The 19,077-nt window shown below is 33.9% G+C and overlaps 2 protein-coding genes across 3 annotated transcripts; one reads left to right on the top strand and one right to left on the bottom strand.

Annotated features, from left to right (window-relative positions):
• The first annotated feature begins 11,382 nt into the window (after positions 1-11,382).
• On the top strand, positions 11,383-12,847 carry LOC107774933 (chlorophyll a-b binding protein P4, chloroplastic). The gene is made up of 3 exons (XM_016594598.2): positions 11,383-11,702; positions 12,002-12,417; positions 12,575-12,847. Exons 1-3 carry the CDS (start codon positions 11,497-11,499, stop codon positions 12,706-12,708), a joined length of 756 nt encoding a protein of 251 aa, XP_016450084.1. The 5' UTR covers positions 11,383-11,496; the 3' UTR covers positions 12,709-12,847.
• Positions 12,574-18,314, bottom strand: LOC107774934 (agamous-like MADS-box protein AGL65). 2 transcript variants are annotated; one of them, XM_075256661.1, is made up of 10 exons: positions 18,017-18,314; positions 17,663-17,843; positions 16,784-16,901; positions 16,187-16,251; positions 16,033-16,048; positions 15,876-15,937; positions 14,571-14,667; positions 14,154-14,281; positions 13,592-13,940; positions 12,574-13,284 (listed from the first exon to the last, which is right to left on the bottom strand). In XM_075256661.1, the coding sequence occupies exons 2-10, from the start codon at positions 17,707-17,709 to the stop codon at positions 13,264-13,266; spliced, it is 903 nt and encodes a 300-aa protein (XP_075112762.1). In that variant the 5' UTR covers positions 17,710-17,843; positions 18,017-18,314; the 3' UTR covers positions 12,574-13,263. The 2 variants fall into 2 exon arrangements, with proteins under 2 accessions (XP_075112762.1, XP_075112761.1); XM_075256660.1 differs by having other exon boundaries at positions 17,663-18,314.
• Positions 18,315-19,077: the final 763 nt, after the last annotated feature.

The raw sequence follows: 19,077 nt of genomic DNA, 5'->3' as shown, positions 1-19,077 counted from the left end.
AATGGGTGTAAAGATTGTAGACGCATGGTTATTAGTCTAAGTGGGAGATTGTTAGAATATACTATAAGTCATGCGTACTGTTATAGTATTCTTTATGAACAATTATTTATTTACTTGTTTAAATTCAATAAAGTTTCATTTTAAATAGATCATGTGTTGGTTTGTGCGTCCATTGCTTACATAGTAGATGATTTAGTGTATAGAGTTTAGCTTATACACGGAAGATTAAATCATCGGTTCTTGTAAGACATAAAAGTTAATGTTCACAATCTAATGATGGAATTGGACAAATCATCGGAATGATTGTAGCACAAGATTAAATATAATTTATCTTGATTATGGGAATGGTTTAATTCTAACTTCTTGTGCTAGTACATTTTGTATGTATTGAACGGATCAAGTAGATATGAGTATTTTATACTGACTTTATAAAATAATTTCTCTAGTCCATTTAATGTACTTATACTCTTAATCCTGATATAATTATTATTAGTTTTGTATGTCACTTGTTGTTTTGATTTATTAAAAGGCGAGATTCTTTCGCGAGTCAATAAGCCTGGTAAATTGGATAACAATGATATACATTGGCGAAGTAATAATTAGTTTATGGAATCCATGTCTCGATTTTGAGATTGATGATACTCCTTTATGAAAGCTTATAAGTTTTCATGTGTAAACCCGACCGGTGGATTTTGTATCCGACACATGAAATAAGTTAAGTGTAAGTCTAAAGTAAGTAATCAATAAATTAAATAGTCAGTAATTTAATTTGATTGATTAGTATCTAAATCTTAACATGGGGAGTTAAATAAGGTTTTATGGAAGAATTTCGAAATTGAACTAAGGAGTGCAATTACGAATTTTTAGTGGAATAATTCGTAATTTATTATGATGGAAATTAATTTCAGAATTTCGAAATTAATATCATAATATGAAGCCTTGTTAATTAAATTCTGTGGTCCCTACTGTGCCTAAATAATAGAAAATAGTGAAAACTGTTACTTAGTGGGAAAGAAAACGTGGAAACCGTCCCTTAGTGGGAGAAGGAAACCTAACAGGTTTTGAAAACGATTTTGACCTAAAACGCAGCTATATATATGGATATAAGGGCTGGACGATTTTGACAAGATTCTGACCGCGGTTTCTACTAGAATTTTGCCCACCCAAAATTCTCAATTTTCGGTTATTGTTTGGGTAACACAGTAGAAGACTGTGGAAATCTGCTGGTGTGTTTTCAACTGAGGAACTGGAGAACGATATAGATTTGTTGTGTTTACGCTTCAAGAGGTAATCCTAAAATCTCCATACGTGCTAGTTGTTTAGATTACACGTGAATAAGATTCTGTTATTGCTTCCGTTGTGGTGTATAATCCTACAGTTTTGAATGTGTTTGATGGAAATTTTGAGGTTGAGGTGACTAAAAGATTCAGTTTTTGAGATTTTTACCAATGAATTATATGTTTAGTATCCTCCTTTTATAGTTTCTATTTTGTTTTTGAGGCAATTGTTAAGAAAATATGTTGAGTTTCTGAAGACAATAGGGGCTCTAGATGAGAATGAGAATCTGAAAGTACTTGGACAACACTTATCAATGCTTCCAGTTGAACCAAAACTGGGAAAAATGATAATATTAGGTGCAGTATTCAACTGCCTGGATCCAAATATGACAGTTGTTGCTGGTTTAAGTGTTAGAGACACATTTTTAATGCCATTTGACAAAAATGATGTAAGTTAATATTCTCTGATTTATGGATGAGAACTTACCATCTTCTTCTTGTTTCTTAGAGTGACTCAATTAATGTCTAAACATATGAACATATTCTGTCCTTTTCTCACAATAGTACATTTATTTCTTTCTTTACTTAAGGAATATCTGTGCATTGTTTTCATGAGCAACAGATTTAATAAGTTTTCTGTGCTTGCTTCTCCAAAAGTTGCTTCTGTAAACATTTCCGTTTATCTAATTCAGTTGCATTTGAGCTTAGCCGAGAGTCTATAAAAAATAGTCTCCCTTTCTTTATGAGGTAGGGGTAAGGTCTGTGTACACACTACGCTCCCCAGACCCCATTTATGGGAATACACTGGGTTCGTTATTGTTGTTGTTGTTGTTGTTGAGAAAATATATCTTGCTCAACTTGTTCAAATATAAAAATAAAAAATTACCCCCTCTGCCTCAATTTATGTGAGGTAATTTACCTATATTCGCCTTTACTTTTATAGTTATGAATGTCGTTGGGAACTTGTTAAGATACAAAAGTTGGACACTCAAAGAAGGAAGAGGTTGTACTGATTTGAAGCGTTTGATGAGGAATTAACACCAAGATGCTCTATGAGATTAAGTTTAATTAATTTATCAAGATAAGCTACGATTATTTAAACATGCTTGGCTTATAGAAGTTTGATTTTTATTGTTGGTACTAATATATTATCTCTTTTCGTCATCTTTATGTTTTCTTGAGCCGAGGGTCTATCGGAAACAACCTCTCTACCCCCTCGGGGTAGGGGTAAGGTCTGCGTACACATTACCCTTCCCGAACCTCACTAGTGAGATTTCACTGGGTCATTGTTGTTGATGTGAGCTCGCGGTAGATTTAAATTATAAAACTCTAGCAGCATAGTGATATAAAATTTTCGGTGTTGCATATGCTGTTTACTTCTTGATTTAAATTGATCAGGAAAATGTTTCACTCTTGTATTATTAAGTTATCCTTAGGATTTTTATTTCCTATTAGTTTAATATAAAAATTATTATGTTTGATGTTCAAGTTCTGTTGAATTTATTTCAAAATTTTATTTAAATTCAATTAAAAGAGTTTTATTTTCACATATGTAGTTTGGTTTCTTTTTGATTTGTTGAAATCATCCGAGTGAGTGCTTAATATGGATTATGGACATGTATCAAGGAATTTTCCCATTCTTGATAGTCACTGTTGTCTGTTTGATATGCGATGTTTTCAACTACTTATTCACTTTAAAGTTTAATCTACACTTTAGCACATCTGATGTGCTTTTTATGTAGCTCTTAGAATTTTTGTGCCGAGAAACTGGGATGCAATTGCTTAAACATTTAAATTCAGTTAATTACAAGTTAGAAACCTCTCTGAGATATATTGCTAAGTCTTATTATAAGAGATTTCATATATTTCTCTATAAGCAATGATCCTACCTTTAAATTTAGCAATATTTGAACACGAAAATATTGCATTTTACTAAAATAATATGTTTGCTTAGCTTTACTGTTCGAAGGAAATGCTTGTAGACAATAAGTTTGAGCATATTTTTTTATAAGGTAAAGATTTAAGCGTACAAGGAGGAAATCAGTCAAATGTCTAATTTTGTTTACTGTTGCTTTAAAAAGATATTGAGACGTCGCTGCTGTTTAACTCTCAATCTTTTCTTTTTATGTAGGTTTCGAGAATGTTGCTGAAATTGTTCTTCTCCTTCACTTTTTTATCTTCATCATCAAAGTATTCTGCGTACCAGGTACCCTAACTCTTGAGCCTAAGTCGATGTGTGATGTATAACTATGACACTTTGTGTGATAATTTTTTGTGTCAGCTATGTTGTGATTTGTGATTGGATACTGTTAAATTGGCGGACAACTGATTGAATTGATTCTTTTGTTTTCCCTAATGTTATTTTACTTTCGATTGTTAAAAGTTATTTATAGCAGACTATACTTAAAGAAAATCCTATTAATTTAAGCATAAAGTAATTCTATTGAATTGTGGATTTAACTGGATGTGAACTATTCGGTTTGTTAGCTTTCGAGATCTCTTCGTGTTAATGCTCTATCGATTTGACTATGTTAATTTTTTTCCAGATATACTTGTGACTTGGATTCTGTTATAAAAATATTATTAGTCCTAGTTTCGCCTTTTACACTTTAAATCACGAAAGTATTACTCAATGATTGATATGCTCGGTGAATGTCTTTTAAGATTGCTACTTGTTAAGAAAAAAAATGATCAATTTTAAATCTATTCGTTTAAATATTAAACTCTCTAGCTGAAATGATAAGTTAATTTCTGTTCGCTCACCTACCGTAAGTTAGTAATGCAAACGTCAATTTAATATGTGTTTTCTTATGTCTCACGTATCTTTTTCATATGTTCAGTCGTTGTTTTTGAATAAAACTAAAGTTCTATTGCATGTCCAAACTACCAAATCTAAGCTAGCAGTTTGAAGTGTCTCACTTTATAAATTAGAAGTGATAATTTTAAGGAAAACTCTTATTTAACTGAATTACATGTGTAACAAGAGAATATAAGTTTTATTTTTATAAATCCTTCTAATGCAAAGACATTTTAGTTGTTAGATTCTCGTAACTAAAATAAATTCGTTTTCTCTGTGAGTTCATCCTTGCTATTAATGTGAATGAGGATTTTGCGATTTAATCCTTTGTTTGAATGAATAACTCATTCAAATTTGTTACTTAAATCAATTTAAAGGAGTTATATGCATTTTTATTTGCAACCGAGTTTCTCGGAACTTGAACATTGCTGTTTTTTGGTTATTCTGACATTTACAGTAATATTCATGATTTACTAGTCTCTTTCGGTAGCGTAATGCTAATGTAGTTTGAATGTGGATTCTTTAAATCACCGGATAATTCATATATTTTTCATTTTAGGTAATTCGGAAGCAAGAAAGGTTCATGGGCCTACTTTACTAAAAGATATTTGGAAACTTCCGCCGGAAAGACAATTGATGTACCGTTCAATAATCGTAACCAAACTATTGGGAAAGAGGGTCGAAATCTTGCTAGCTTTCTAGGAATTATTGCAAGAACTCCAAAACTAACACCTCTACATGTAGATGATTGGAGAAATTTTGACAAGGAGGAAAAGAAGAAATTGGTGGATTTTGTGAGGGTATGGAGTAGTTATTATCATTATTATTATGTGAAAAAGCTCAATGTTTTATGCGTGATGTTATCTTCTAAATGTTGACTTTTATTTTTTTAGAAGAAATTCTCTATTCCAAAACGTGGAGAAGCATGGATCTTAAAGTCACTAGGAAAGAAATGGAAAGACTACAAGTGTGATTTAAAGGCTGAGTATGCGCAAAAATATAAGACTAAATATGCTTTGCTAAAAAATAGACCACGTCGCATACTGAGGATCAATGGAGTGGTCTTGTCTCTTATTGGCTTTCTGATAAAGCTAAGGTATCAACCTTGAAAACACTCCTGGTCTGCTTATTTTTATAGCGTTTTGATTTTAGTTATGCTTAATTTTTTTGTAATTTATAAGATGTCATTTTATTATTTCAATAACAGAGACGTACACAAACAAATAGAAATAATAGGGCCAAGCAAACGAGACCTCATACGGGAGGATCCAAAAGTATTGCTACCTTGATGAATGAGCAAGTGAACTTGTGAAAATTACAAAATATAATATTTTAAACCTTTTTTTTGTCACGCATATCTGATATCATTTTTATTGTATTAGGCTGTAAATGGGATTGAGCCTACATGAGCAAAAATTTTCTTATTAACTCATAAGAAACGTAAGGATGGTAGGCCACTGGATGATAATTCTGTCAAGACAATCATAAGATTTATTCTTTATTTTATTTTGTTGGTTCGATGACTCCGTCCAACAATGCGTATTTTTTTCTGCTCATGAATTCCAAAATTGATTTATTGTATATTCTATGGTCAGGAAATGATAAATGAAAGGATGAGCAATAGTGAGAGATCTACTAAGCAACCTCCTCGTAGTGTTGCTTGGGAAGGTAATGTGTATTCTCAGGTGTTGGGAAATGAAAAAATGGGTATGTTCGTGATTTAGGACTTGGTCCAACTCCTTCTGTTCTATGGGGTAGTAGGTCTTCATTAGGAAATATTATTGCAGATGATTCTTCTAATGAGGTTATACAAAAGTTAGAACAGAAGATGATCGAGTTAAAGGAGATACAAAATGAAGAAATGAGTATGATGAAACAAAATCAGGAGATGATGTAATCAAAATTACTCCAAATGAGACAACTCATGCGCAAATATGCTCCTGATGCATCTATGCCTCAAAGTAGCAATGGCACCTCAGGTGAACAGGTAACTCCATTTCATAAACTTTAGACATTTTTAATAAAATTCTAATCATATAAAAGTATTGTTATCTAACATGTTAATATTTATTAGATCCATGATGCCAATAGTGGACATGAACGAGTACCACAAACATCAAGAATGCCTAGTGTTGATGAAAATGCTCAACCTTCTCATGGTACTACTTATCTTTGTCCTTTGTCGCTATTGTTTTTCCAGTTTTTGTGTGCGATCCATGCTTGTTCTCTTGATATCCCATAATATTCCTAGTAGCATATTGTCCAAGATTGTAGTTGTAGTTTTTCTTTCTCTCATTGTGTATGAAAATAGTACGCAAACCTCATTGCTTCTTGTGTCTAGTAGAAGTACACAAAGTTGATTATGCACAGTTTATCGTGAAACTCTTGTGAATTCCAACAGTAGGTTGATGTATCCTTTGTGTGGCACCATTGTAGGGTTGTAGAATGACGAAGTACATTAGGATGAGATACCCCAATGCCTTCATAATTTCCTTATTTTGATGCCAAAGCAATGTTAAATACTGAGGCCCACAATATTCACCAATAATTGCGCTCATCGCTTATTGCTTATATTGATTTGCATATCTTCTAAAATATCTTCTTCAAGAGACCTGCAAGATAAAAATTAAAAGTGAAATCATAGGGATGAAATATACTTTAACCTCCTGTGGTTTCTTCAGCTCACCTTTATCACTCTACAGTTTGTGTAAGAAAATAATTTTGAAGTACTTTGCATATTTCAACAAAAAGAATCTCTATCTAGCACTTAAATAATTCCGATGTGTAAAAGCACATCTTATCACAAGAGACATAAAGGAAATAATCCTACAGAGAGTAAGCAAAGGGATGATGACTTCAATGATATGCTAATTGGAAGCACCATTTATTCCCAGAATCAACAAAACTACATAAGAGAATTGTACTCAATCTAATGGATTTCCAGTAACGTCCACTAATGTACTAATTCTGATCACATTTAAGTTATATGGTAAAATATTTATTTTAGAAGGTTAGACTATGTTACTAAAGTTAAGATTAGAGACAACTCATAGCCTAAAATCAACCACGTAAAGTAAAAGACTAAGAAACACCAGTGTTTTTTGTAGCTGTTGTGTTGATGTTGTCTACTAGCCTCGATGTCAATGGACCAGGATTCATAAAAGAGATTGTTCGAATTTCATGACATATGGATTCCAGTTGAGCAATGGAATATTGTGGTTCCTTATTCACCTGATAAAAAACTCGAGATGAAGGATATCTTGCAGTTCCTTGGTCTTTTTTACTTTTCCAGTCAATAGCACTTCATCTGAGTTCAAAAGTCCTTTGTCCCACAACAACAACATGAAATATGTAATTTGACTGGTGATGTGAAATCTAGAGGGAAAATATTATTGTCGCTGCCTCTTCTGGGACAAGCTGTTTTTAAACCAGTGTAGTAAGTTTTCTCAAGTGTTGCATCTGGCAAGTTGTCCTCTTTAGATGCTGTTGTTGTTTAGATGCTGCTGTCATTTAGATGTTGTTTTTATTTGGATATGAGGCTTTCCTCTTCCTTATTGTGGTTGGGACAAATCTACATATGTTGTCATCTATATATGTTGTTGTCGTTTAGTTGCACTTTGCAAAGCATTTGCTTAATTTTTGTTTTCAGTTTTGCTTTTTGATTGAATTCTGGTTTGAATTGAGTGTTTGTTCGACTATCTGCTGCTAAGAAGATTGTTGGATTGAAGAATCAAACTGTTTTTACTAAGCTTCAGTAGGTAGTTGTTGAAGTTTGAGTTCTAATTAATTTGATTGAAATGTTCATATTTTAGCTTAGTTGTTTTTGCTTATAGATGTTAGGTGAGGGAGTTGGCTCCTCTAACAGTAATGGAATGTTCTAGATATTTTTTCACATTATACTTTATCTTTTAACACAATTATTTTATAATTTCAGGTCATACCGTCTGATGTCGGATAATTTAGCGGGTGAAAGATTTCAAAATGAAGAAAAGTTGCGGAAATTATTTGAAGACTATCATTCATCTGGATTAGTTATATAATGACATTAGCTATTTAGTCTAAACAATGTATTTTTATGTTTTAAATTACTGTGATATTAATATTTTTGATTAGTACTTTCTTTTGTTTGTTAAGATTAATGAGATACATTATGTTTTTTTTTGAATTAATATATTTTATGTTTTGAGTTTTATTCTGGCCGAATGTAGTAACTATTATTAATTATGGCTAAATTATTTATAATTGATATAAAACAATTATTGTTAAAGATATTGATGTTTAGCGGCAATTTAGTTAAACATATTAGCCATTAGAATGGAAGCTAAAAGGGCAAATTAAGATGTTTTCAGAAGAGATATTATGGACATTTTAATTGCCACAAAATAATTGCCATTAAAGATGCGAACTTTTAGTGGCAATTATTTTTAATTTAACGGCTATAAAAAATAGATGCTAAAGATGTATAATTAGCCGTTTGGATTGGATTTAGTAGCCATTATAATTGCCACAAGCAATTGCCTTTAAAGATACGATTATTAGCGACAATTATTTTTAATGTAACGGCTATAATAATGGACGCTAAAGAAGTATAATTAGCCGTTTTGGATTGGATTTAGTAGCCATTATAATTCCCGCAAATAATTTCCGTTAAAGATAATAACTTTTAGCGGCAATAAAAATAGCGTTTACCAGCTTTTGCGAGAATAGCCGTTAAAGGCTTTGCCGACCCCAGTTTCAGTGGCAAAAGACTAATGGCCGGTAAAAGATATAACGGGTATTATTATTGCCGCTAAAGCCATTTTGTATTGTCGCTAAAGGTTTTATTTGCAATTGTTTGCTTGTCTTGGTATACTTGTCCTACTTCAATAAAACTTGGTGTACTATCTGTTATTATTATACTTTCATATTTCTCTATAACGGGAGATGTTGGCATATCAAGTAACTTTAGTGTTCCAGATGAACCTGCACGAAAATAAAGATAAATACTGTTATGAACAGTTTGTAGAAATTTTGTAGATAATTTGTAGAAACATTGGCATTCTGTATTTCAGATTAATTTTTCAAATAATATGTAGTTTTATTGTAGAATAAATGTAGAAATTTTGTAGATATTATGAGAATCCATACTGATATATATAGATTTACTCTGACATGTGGTTTATTTATATATTTACTCTGACATGTGGTTTATTTGTAGTTAAAATGTAGATAAAGTGTAGGATATTGACATACAACCAGAATTTGATAGAAAAATTAACAAGCCAAACCTGCAGTTGTGTTCGCATTGGTGATACTCAATTCCATATTGAAATCACGAACAGTTATACATAGAGGATACAATCCTAAGTTTTTGTTTTCCTTTTTCGTCTCCATGTATACACGAACACCCATATCGTTCCTAATTTCTATTGGAGGACAATGCTTGGTGACAATGTATTTGATTTCTATAATTTTTTCGGATGTATCGATCATTAATTGTTGTGCTATTGTAGAAATCAATAGACTATAACTCGCATCCTCATCGACTACAATGCCATCGACCTGAAATTCTCTAAATCTCCCATAGCTATCCCAATTCCCATTCAGTTGTAGCATAATTGGGATTTTGGACATAATTGCGTTTGTTGCAGAAGAATTGTAGAAAATTTAGTCGTTTTTGATTTGTGAAATCAGAAAAAAGGTTGAAATAGAGTGTTTCGCAAAAACAGAGTAGCTAAATTTGAAACGAAACCGTCGATAATTATTAATGTGCGTGATTTGCGTTGTAGAAGATCTGGAAGAATATTTAATTCTCCAATTTTAGCGCCCCTAAATAAGGAAGCCTACAACTACAATGATTCCTTATTTAATGAATTGTCTATATTTTATAGAAATACTATTAGCATGGCAGGTAATATGCAAACTATGAACATAATTGGTAATATAGTTTTCTATATGGTATAGGAACGGAAATTTCCCTTGATATTTTGTTTTTATTTTGCTGTTGTAGATAAAAATTACCACATTTTTTTTCTTTCAAATTTTAGTGTTAGAAAGAGAAAAAATTTATTTTAGGGTATCAGCAAAAAACATTTATGTCTAGCAAGTGCAAATTTCTCATTTAGTAGTTCATGGGGTGATTTAGGATTATCTCTTTGTGTAGACACAATGCTACCTATGTTTTTGAAGGAATAACATGATGTTTAGACCCCACATATCGATGAATACTGAGAAAAATGAGAGAATGCAATATAAAATAATTTAGAATTATTTTCCAACTAAATGTAGTAGTATAAAATAATATAGGATTTTATACCAGAAGTACTTTCCTTATACCCTGATGGGACTCGTTGTAATTTTCGTGTTTTTGTTGCATTGAAAGACAAGTTATATCTTAGTAGATTCATTAATAAGATTATCCACTGAAGATGTAAAGATATTCATTTAGTATGTGTTTAGGACTTATAAGACTTAGGGGTAGATTGGTAGGAGGTATTAGAAAAAATAATATATGCATTAGCTCAGTGCATTACTAATACTTTGTTTGATACATCTTTTTAACCTGTATATAACTAATACTTGTATTAGTTATACATCATATATGGTATTATCCTATGTATAAGTAATGCATAGAAAACCATGACATTAGTAATACCAAGACTATTAATGCATGCATTAGTATGACTAAAGACAAAATTATCCTTGAAGTCCATTAAAGCTAGAGAATATGAAGAGTATTTTTGTAAATAACTATTTTTCTTACAAATTATGCAATGCATTATAATTTTTAATACATCACACCAAAATAGTAGGTAAGAAATAATATCTGCATAACTAATGCTTGCATTACTAACCCATACATTAATAATCCATGCATTACTAATATATCTTATTCCACACTATTCTTATACACCATACCAAACGACCCCTTAACGTTATATTGGTTTAGTTGCAAAATGTAACCCAACAGTGACTACTCACTAGATCTCATCATCTCCTGAAATCTCCTAGTTAGATATCTTTTGCCAGGACTAACTTTGAGTCAACCAATTGTCACATCCTCATTGGATATGAAATTCTTCCACATGGCAAAATCCTCTCTCGTCCTATGTGGCAATTTTTGGGACCCCCATCATCTTCTAAAACCAACAGAAACAAAGAAACAGATTTGAGGATATGGAAGCAGAGATAAGGATAAGATTCATTTCTTCTTATTGGCTACTATGAAATTCACAACCCAATCCAGCCGTTGAATTCCTAAAAATCTTGTTGTCCCACTTGGCACTGTTCAAGATTGAACTAGAGCCACAACTATACCTTTGAAATGGCAGTACAAATGCATAAACAAAAGATACAAAGTTTAACTCACCTTAACTCCATTGCCATTTTTCTTGGTACCTCCCAACATCACCAACAACATATTTTTTTTTTTGAAGTGGGAAAATGGCAACAGTTACAACACAAGCTTCAGCTGCCATTTTCCGGCCATGTGCCTCAAAAACCAGATTTCTCACTGGATCATCTGGTAAATTAAACAGAGAGGTCTCTTTTAAGCCCTTGACTTCTTCATCTTACAACTCATTCAAGGTTGAAGCCAAGAAAGGTCAATGGCTTCCAGGCTTAGCCTCTCCTACTTATCTTGATGGCAGGTACATACATTCAAGATCATATTTTTTTGTTGCCTTTATAATTGGGTTATCCAGTTGTTTTCTAAAAACTTAAATAATTATGCGTGTAGTCTTGATTCTTTTTCATGAGCCAAGTATGTTGTTTTTTTAAATAAAAAAAATATTCGGTGGCGGTAAGACTTAATCACAGGACTAGGTCTGCTCGATATCATATTGAATTGTGTGACTACCTCATCCGAAAACTTAAGCTATTACAAAGAGCATACTTTTACTAATGGTTTTTAGCCTTGTTCTAATACTCGAATGCTTGCTTGTCTTAGTCTCCCAGGAGACAATGGTTTTGATCCATTGGGACTTGCTGAGGACCCAGAGAACTTGAAATGGTTCGTCCAGGCTGAACTGGTGAACGGTCGTTGGGCTATGTTGGGTGTTGCTGGGATGCTGCTGCCTGAGGTTTTCACTAACATTGGAATCCTTAACGTGCCCAAATGGTATGATGCTGGAAAAGAAGAGTACTTTGCATCTTCATCCACCCTGTTCGTGATCGAGTTCATCTTGTTCCACTACGTCGAGATCAGAAGGTGGCAAGACATCAAGAACCCAGGAAGTGTTAACCAAGACCCCATCTTCAAGAACTACAGCTTGCCTCCTAACGAAGTTGGATACCCTGGTGGTATTTTCAACCCACTCAACTTTGCACCAACTGCTGAGGCCAAAGAAAAGGAAATTGCTAATGGTAAGTCCAACTACCACAACCCTGTTATATTTCATGTACGATCACTAAACTTGATCCACTGTAACAATAAAATACCATAACTAATTTTTTCACATTAATACTAAACTTTATCTACTATAATAGTAACATCACTAACTTTCACATGGATAATATGCAGGGAGATTGGCAATGTTGGCATTTTTGGGATTCATAGTGCAGCACAATGTAGTAGGAAAGGGACCTTTTGACAACCTTCTGCAACACCTCTCCGACCCATGGCACAACACCATTGTCCAAACACTCGGCAACTAGAAAACCTCATGGAAACTGGATTGAATATATTGTTACCCTTGTAACCATGTTATGGTTTTTGATCAAGAATAGAGCTTTGTGGTAAACAAGGAACCTTTAATGTACAGGGCATTTTAAATTGCAAGTCTTATTCGTGTTATTTCCACCCTATCGTCAGTATATAAAGTGGAAGAAAAGCCCCCTTTAGCTAATTCGAGACGCTTATCTAGACTTGGATTTGGTAAAGGGAAAGCTTTCTTTTAGTAGTTCAACTTATGCATCTCAATTGCAAAAGAAATCCCAGAAATTTATTGAAGCAAAGTGAAATTGGTCTTAGTCTCAGATCTCATACACGAGCAAGTTCTTATTCTACTTGTGCTGACCAATACCTTGATCATGCCTGGTGTCGGGGTTTGCTACGCAAAAAACTATAATCATTTGTGAACATAATTACCTATCAACAACCATTCCAACATAAAAGTGACCTTCAAACCACCGATCACAGATTATTGTATAATGAAAAGTTCTGTTAGTCGCTAGGAAACACAAGTAGTGCAAAGTGTCTCAAGTGTTCAATCACTCTGAACGCTTCTCTTGCTGCAGCAAAAAGAATCCAAAAACTAAATGAGACGGAGTAAGACATGTTAGATCAAGGAAGAGCAATTACATGAGCGTATATATTTGGAGACGGTGGTTGATTTGGTGGATTAATATAAAAACTTGCATTAGCATATTCAATTATCACGGAGAGAAAAAGAAAAAGAAAAACTATCACAGAGAAGCACACATGCATGGAGCAGAAAAATTCCATCTGTAAGATGGAGCAATTAAACATCATTACTCCAGTAACTAACTTTCACACACGGTTGAGAAATTAACTGAAAAAGGATGGTGGTAAAATTACCTGGGGATATGATTTTTCATCCAAAACTGGAGCTGCAGAGGCACCAGCTGCACTATCCCAGGAATTATTGCCAGAACCCAAAGATCTAGGCAGATTAAAATTTCTTTGAGTTTCATAATCCATCAAATACCCTCTCAAATCTACCTCACTCTGAGGATCCAAACTTTTCCTTTCCAGCAGATTAAGATTATCGTAAGGATAGTACGAATATGGCTCACTTAGCTGCTGTCTCAAGCATGCTATACTATTTAAATCATCCAAAGCAGTGGCATCTAGTTCCAGTTCTTTTCCAGAGTCCAAAACATGAGAACATTCTGCAACAGATGTATCTCCGGAGCACCCCAAATCTCTACGGAGAAACAATGGTCATCAATTTGATAGTAAGATCATTGCTAAAGCTGTTCCAGGCATGGTAACTGGTAAACAAATTAGACATGGAAGTAAAAATATGATTTTTAGGACAGCAATTACCAAAATCCAGCAACTTCAAGGGTGAAATGATAATAAGGTTGTAAAAGGGGAATGAAGTAAAGATGGTGAACAAATAGAGTCTAATACTCACCCTTGTGTTAGAAAGTTTGGTGCCTCGGGGAATGGCATGTTCTGGCTGTTATTTGCCGGATGACATGTCAGGGTCTGCTCCTCTTGTCTACTGCCCATTGGAAGATGCAAATGCGTCATGCTCTGGAGCTGTTATACGAAATTCAAGTGCAAAACCATTCAGCTATTTATACACTTTACACTGCTTTTCCCTAACAGCAAAAGCAGGAGACTAAAACAGAAACAAAAGAACAAGGGGAGGAAGGGCAAGAGGAAGAGCAGTCCCTAAGTCCCCCAAAATCCATATCGAGGCAAAGAATATAGTTCATCAATAGTATGACTGTTTCCTAAAAATTTGTTGCTGCACTATGATCACCAATTACCACCAAACCAAATACTTCAGTATTAATCCAGCTTTTGGAAATATTCCATATATTACCTTCCGAACATGAACTGCATTAAGCGACTCCCTTAGTTCGCACTCCATCTGCGTAAGATGTTCCACCTTATTTATCTTATCAGAATTACCCCACCAGCTACAACCATGCAGAGGAGTGAGGTCAATTAAATATGAATGATGGCATTAGTCATTTAACCCATACGATCCAATTCCAACTGCATATTAACTCAATCACTGAAGCAGCATATGCGGATTAAGATTAAAGCAACTGATGTGCCGATAATCGTACAAAATGTTATCATTGGGCCTATAATCAAGGAAAACGCAATTATACATATCCAATAAAAGTGTCCAAACGAGAAAATTGATTAGATATTCCTCAAAAAGTTTCTTCAAATACATTCAAAACGCAAATGGAAATTACAATTATAGCCTGTTTGGCCAAACTTTTTTTTGGCCAAAAGCACTTTTGGCCAAAAATTAAGGTGTTTGGCCAAGCTTCTAGAAGGAAAAAAAAGTGCTTTTGAGGAGAAGCAGAAACAGTTTTGGAGAAGCAGAAAAAAGTAGCTTCTCTCCAAAAGCACTTTTTTGAGAAGCACTTTTGAGAAAAATACACTTAGAAGCAGTTTTTTAAAGCTTGGCCAAACACTAATTGCTGCTCAGAAGTGCTTTTCAAACTAATTAGCCAAACACAAACTGCTTCTCACCAAAAGCACTTTTGAGAAAAAAACACTTCTCAAAATAAGCTGATTTTTGCAGCTCGGCCAAACGGGCTATTAGTCATCCTCCCAAACATAGATGGAGGAATGACAACACATGTTATCTGTCAGTAGGCCTCAATAAGATAAAAATATACAACTTATTTTGTTGATGGTTCCATATGATTACAACTTTTGAGGTGATCTGAATGACAACTATCAATGGACATGTTTTCGTTTGCAACGAATAAGCTTTCTACCACTGCAAAGCTAATTCTAGTTTAGAGCTGAACTAGGAACTTTGGAATAACTATACAGGGAAGTTTCTAAAGATTCAAAATGTTTGCTACTGTCTGAAGTGCCATGCTTAAAATATTTCAGCAGTTTCTATGCATGTATGTCAAGTATGCATGCCAATTGTAATGCAATGCGGTGATAAATCCATGTGCATACTGTCAGAGTATCAATGCACTCGGTCCTCCCAATCACTCTATCCTCACAGTCACTCAGTCGCTCACAGTCGCTCAATCCTCCCAGTCACTCAGCACTCGCGCTTGGCATTCGCACTCAGATAAGGAGGTGAATTTATGGCAACATTTGAACACCAAAAATGAAAAAGGAAAAACAAAGGAATGCAAAACTATACCTGAGTCTCTTTTCTACATCTGTAAGCCGAGATTGCAAGACTTTCACTTGGTTGTGCAATTCCTGTCAGCACCAATTATTAAGAAAAATTATCCACGACTTGAGTTAAGTTTTACAACTGAGCCAAAATGGTGTTGACAGAGGAAAAAACTGCATACCTCAACTGATGGATCACTGCAACAGAAAGAAAAAAGGGGGAAAAGACAAGGAAATTGTTAACATGATACTTCACAAACTTGTAAACGAGAACCACTCTTTTCGATAGGTACAAAGTTGAAAGAAAATATCCTCAAATTGATTAACGCTACTTACCTAGCATCTAGAAACTCTTGCACACCTACATCGTGGTCAAGCTTCTTGAAAGTCTTCCTTAATGTCTATAATGTAACCATTAACATTGTGATTACATTCAACTGGACTAAGAAATAAAAACAAACCAGAGAAAGCGGAAGAATCAGATTGGTGATGAATATCAAACTTACTTCAAGGCTCTCCAACTTCCTGTTTTAAGTTCAAGATTAACAGAAAACTGGTCATTTAGCCTCTATATCTTACTCGTAGATGAGACTAATCCAAATAGGCAAGACTGTCTTTTGTACCTTTTTGCCCTTTCTTGAGGAGTCAATTGAGCAAATTTTGCAATTATTTCATCAAAATTGCTCAAGACATGCAACAGATATTAGAGAATGAATAATCCTATAGTTCACCATAAATGATGAAGAACCTGCGATTAGCTAGTGACGAACAATAGAACACAATAACTAAATCACCACACAAGATTAACTGTGATTAAAGGCTAGTAGTAGAAAATAGCAATTAAAAGACTTCCTTCTGCACTTTGAAAATAGATGTCACTCAGTTACATCTAGTTAGAAGATCATCTTCTAGATGAGTAAAGACTCTTCATACCAGGTACTTTAAAATGAGAACATCGCTCAATTTGACCTTCACATGCCCTGTGCACGATGCTAGAAGTTTGGGAGCTTGCCAAAGATAGAGTACAGTCACCAATAGGCAATAAGGAAACCTGTTGTGTCACATCCTCCAATGAAAAGATCAGTGATACCCAATCCGTTCCAATTTATGTGAACCTGTTTGACTGGACACGGAATTTAAGAAAAAATAATTTTTTTTGAAATTTGTGATTCTAAACAAGTTAAAAGGGTGCCAGAATATTTGTGTGGTTATAAAAACTTCACATTAAGGGTAGAATTGTAAGTTTAAGCTAAATTGTTATCAAATTTAGAAAGGAGTCATTCTTTTTGGAACGGACGAAAAAAAAAAATAGGTTCACATAAACTGTAACAGAGCTAGTACTATGTAACAATCCTAACCTCGTAGATCATTACATAAATGAAATTCCACGGATTTCACCTCAAAGTACAATCACAGTGGTCCTCAATGAAACTAAAATGCAAATTTACACGAAATTAAACCTAAAGTACTAATCTAATTGCACGTGATTTTCAATCAACCCACGTGACTCTAACCAATTAGGATAATGACATACTACAACTCCCCAGTTTCAAATTCAATTTATAGTCGTGCCATTTGTATGACTATAAGCTTTTCATTCAGGCTAAGCTACGACGGGTAAAATAAAAAGTTTAAAATTAAATTATTTTCAAATATAAAATATATTATTCTTTTTTGAACAGACTAATAAGTAAAGTGTGTCAATTAAATTTAACTTAATAAAAGTTACACACGAAAGAAACTACAATGGTCACTGCTGAAATGTTAATGGTATATTCAAGAAATGCAAATGCTGGGCAAGATTGCAAGTACCTTCGTTCGCCTTGAAATAGCGTTGGTTTTCCAGTCGGAGAAAACATAAGGATAATGTCGATGTCACAACACTGAAATCTCCTCGGCTTTCTTCAAGATTCCAGACCTTCGTTTGCAATAGGTAACTTGCCGGTTACTACTGCTCTCCAATTTCCTCATGTTGACCCTTACTCTTCCCATCCTATAAACAACCAAAATAGAACCAAGAGATCTCATCCAGTGGCGGATGCAGGAACTTCCGCTAAGTGAGTTCAAAAAAGAAAAAAGTTTGAAAAAAACTAAAGCAGTTCAAAAAACAAAAAAAGTTCAAAAAAATTTGAAGAAACTATGATTAGTGGGAGTTGAACTAGCAACCTAACAAAGATTTTGAACCTGACTCCTTAGCTATACTTTTGGTCGTGTCAAGAGAATTTAAAATATAATATATACAAACTGAATTTTGTCATATATAAAGTGTAATTTTCCGGAGAGGGAGATTCGGAACCGTCCCCTAAATCCGCCCCTGATCTCATCAGGTCTTAACCTAATTTTTTTCCCCGAAATTAGTCTCAAGAAGAAGCGGAGTATTTAAAATTGTGCAAGGATGAATTTAAAAACACCCAAAGATATAATTTTTCATATCCACGTCTCTCGTTGAAATGGGATTAGGCTAGAAGTACCTAAGTAGAAATGCAGTGGTCGTGGTAAAAGTGTATTAGTGAAAATTAGACTCGTCATGTAGGTCTATTAAATAACGACATGTGTCAGTAAAGTTTGAAGAAAAGTGAAGAATGACATATAAAGATGATAGGTGAAACACCTCGGGACCGAACATACTCATATCGTGCTTGTTAGCCCCGAAACTGATTATCATGAAATAACCCAGATCAGGCGCGAGAGAATATCTCATAATTACAAATGAGGAAGGCATAAATTAATCCCGAATTATATGGGATTTACCATCATTACACCATCAGTTACAAATCAATTATTAATAAATGCAATAAATGATTATAACGGTCAGAACAAGGCAATCAATTGCGAGATTGATTCAACAGGCACGAGATTGACTCAACAGGCACGAGATTGACTCAACAGGCACGAGATTGACTCATTAATTACAGAATTAATTCATCAGTTATGGAATTAACTCATCAGTTACGGAATTCCAGCATTTACATAGCTGTTACAAGTCTTCCAAAAGTAATGGATGGATTGAGTAAATGCTCATAATGGACCTTTAATTCAAGGAGACTAGTTACTTAGATTTAGCTCTATAAATAGACATACTTTTACCACCATCAGGGGAATCTAATTTTCTTTTCTACAATTCTATACATTGTAATTTATAGCATCTTGCTCCCAAGTTAGCCATATTTCGGTCTTTCAAGCTCTGTTCGGCTCATTATCCTATCAAGGATCATTCAATAAGAATT

The sequence above is a fragment of the Nicotiana tabacum genome, chromosome 6 (genome assembly GCF_000715075.1).
Source record: "Nicotiana tabacum cultivar K326 chromosome 6, ASM71507v2, whole genome shotgun sequence".
Taxonomy (NCBI): Eukaryota; Viridiplantae; Streptophyta; class Magnoliopsida; order Solanales; family Solanaceae; genus Nicotiana; species Nicotiana tabacum.
This window is presented reverse-complemented; position numbering and strand designations above follow the sequence as displayed.

Coding starts and splice junctions, on each gene's coding strand:
- LOC107774934 (XM_075256660.1), bottom strand. CDS start 17,709: ATGTTTTCTCCGACTGGAAAACCAACGCTATTTCAAGGCGAACGAAG. Junction 16,902..17,662: donor CTATTTCAAGGCGAACGAAG/GTACTTGCAATC, acceptor GTGACACAACAG/GTTTCCTTATTGCCTATTGG. Junction 13,941..14,153: donor CCAAACTTTCTAACACAAGG/GTGAGTATTAGA, acceptor GTTTCTCCGTAG/AGATTTGGGGTGCTCCGGAG.
- LOC107774933 (XM_016594598.2), top strand. CDS start 11,497: ATGGCAACAGTTACAACACAAGCTTCAGCTGCCATTTTCCGGCCATGT. Junction 11,703..12,001: donor CCTACTTATCTTGATGGCAG/GTACATACATTC, acceptor TGCTTGTCTTAG/TCTCCCAGGAGACAATGGTT. Junction 12,418..12,574: donor AGAAAAGGAAATTGCTAATG/GTAAGTCCAACT, acceptor GATAATATGCAG/GGAGATTGGCAATGTTGGCA.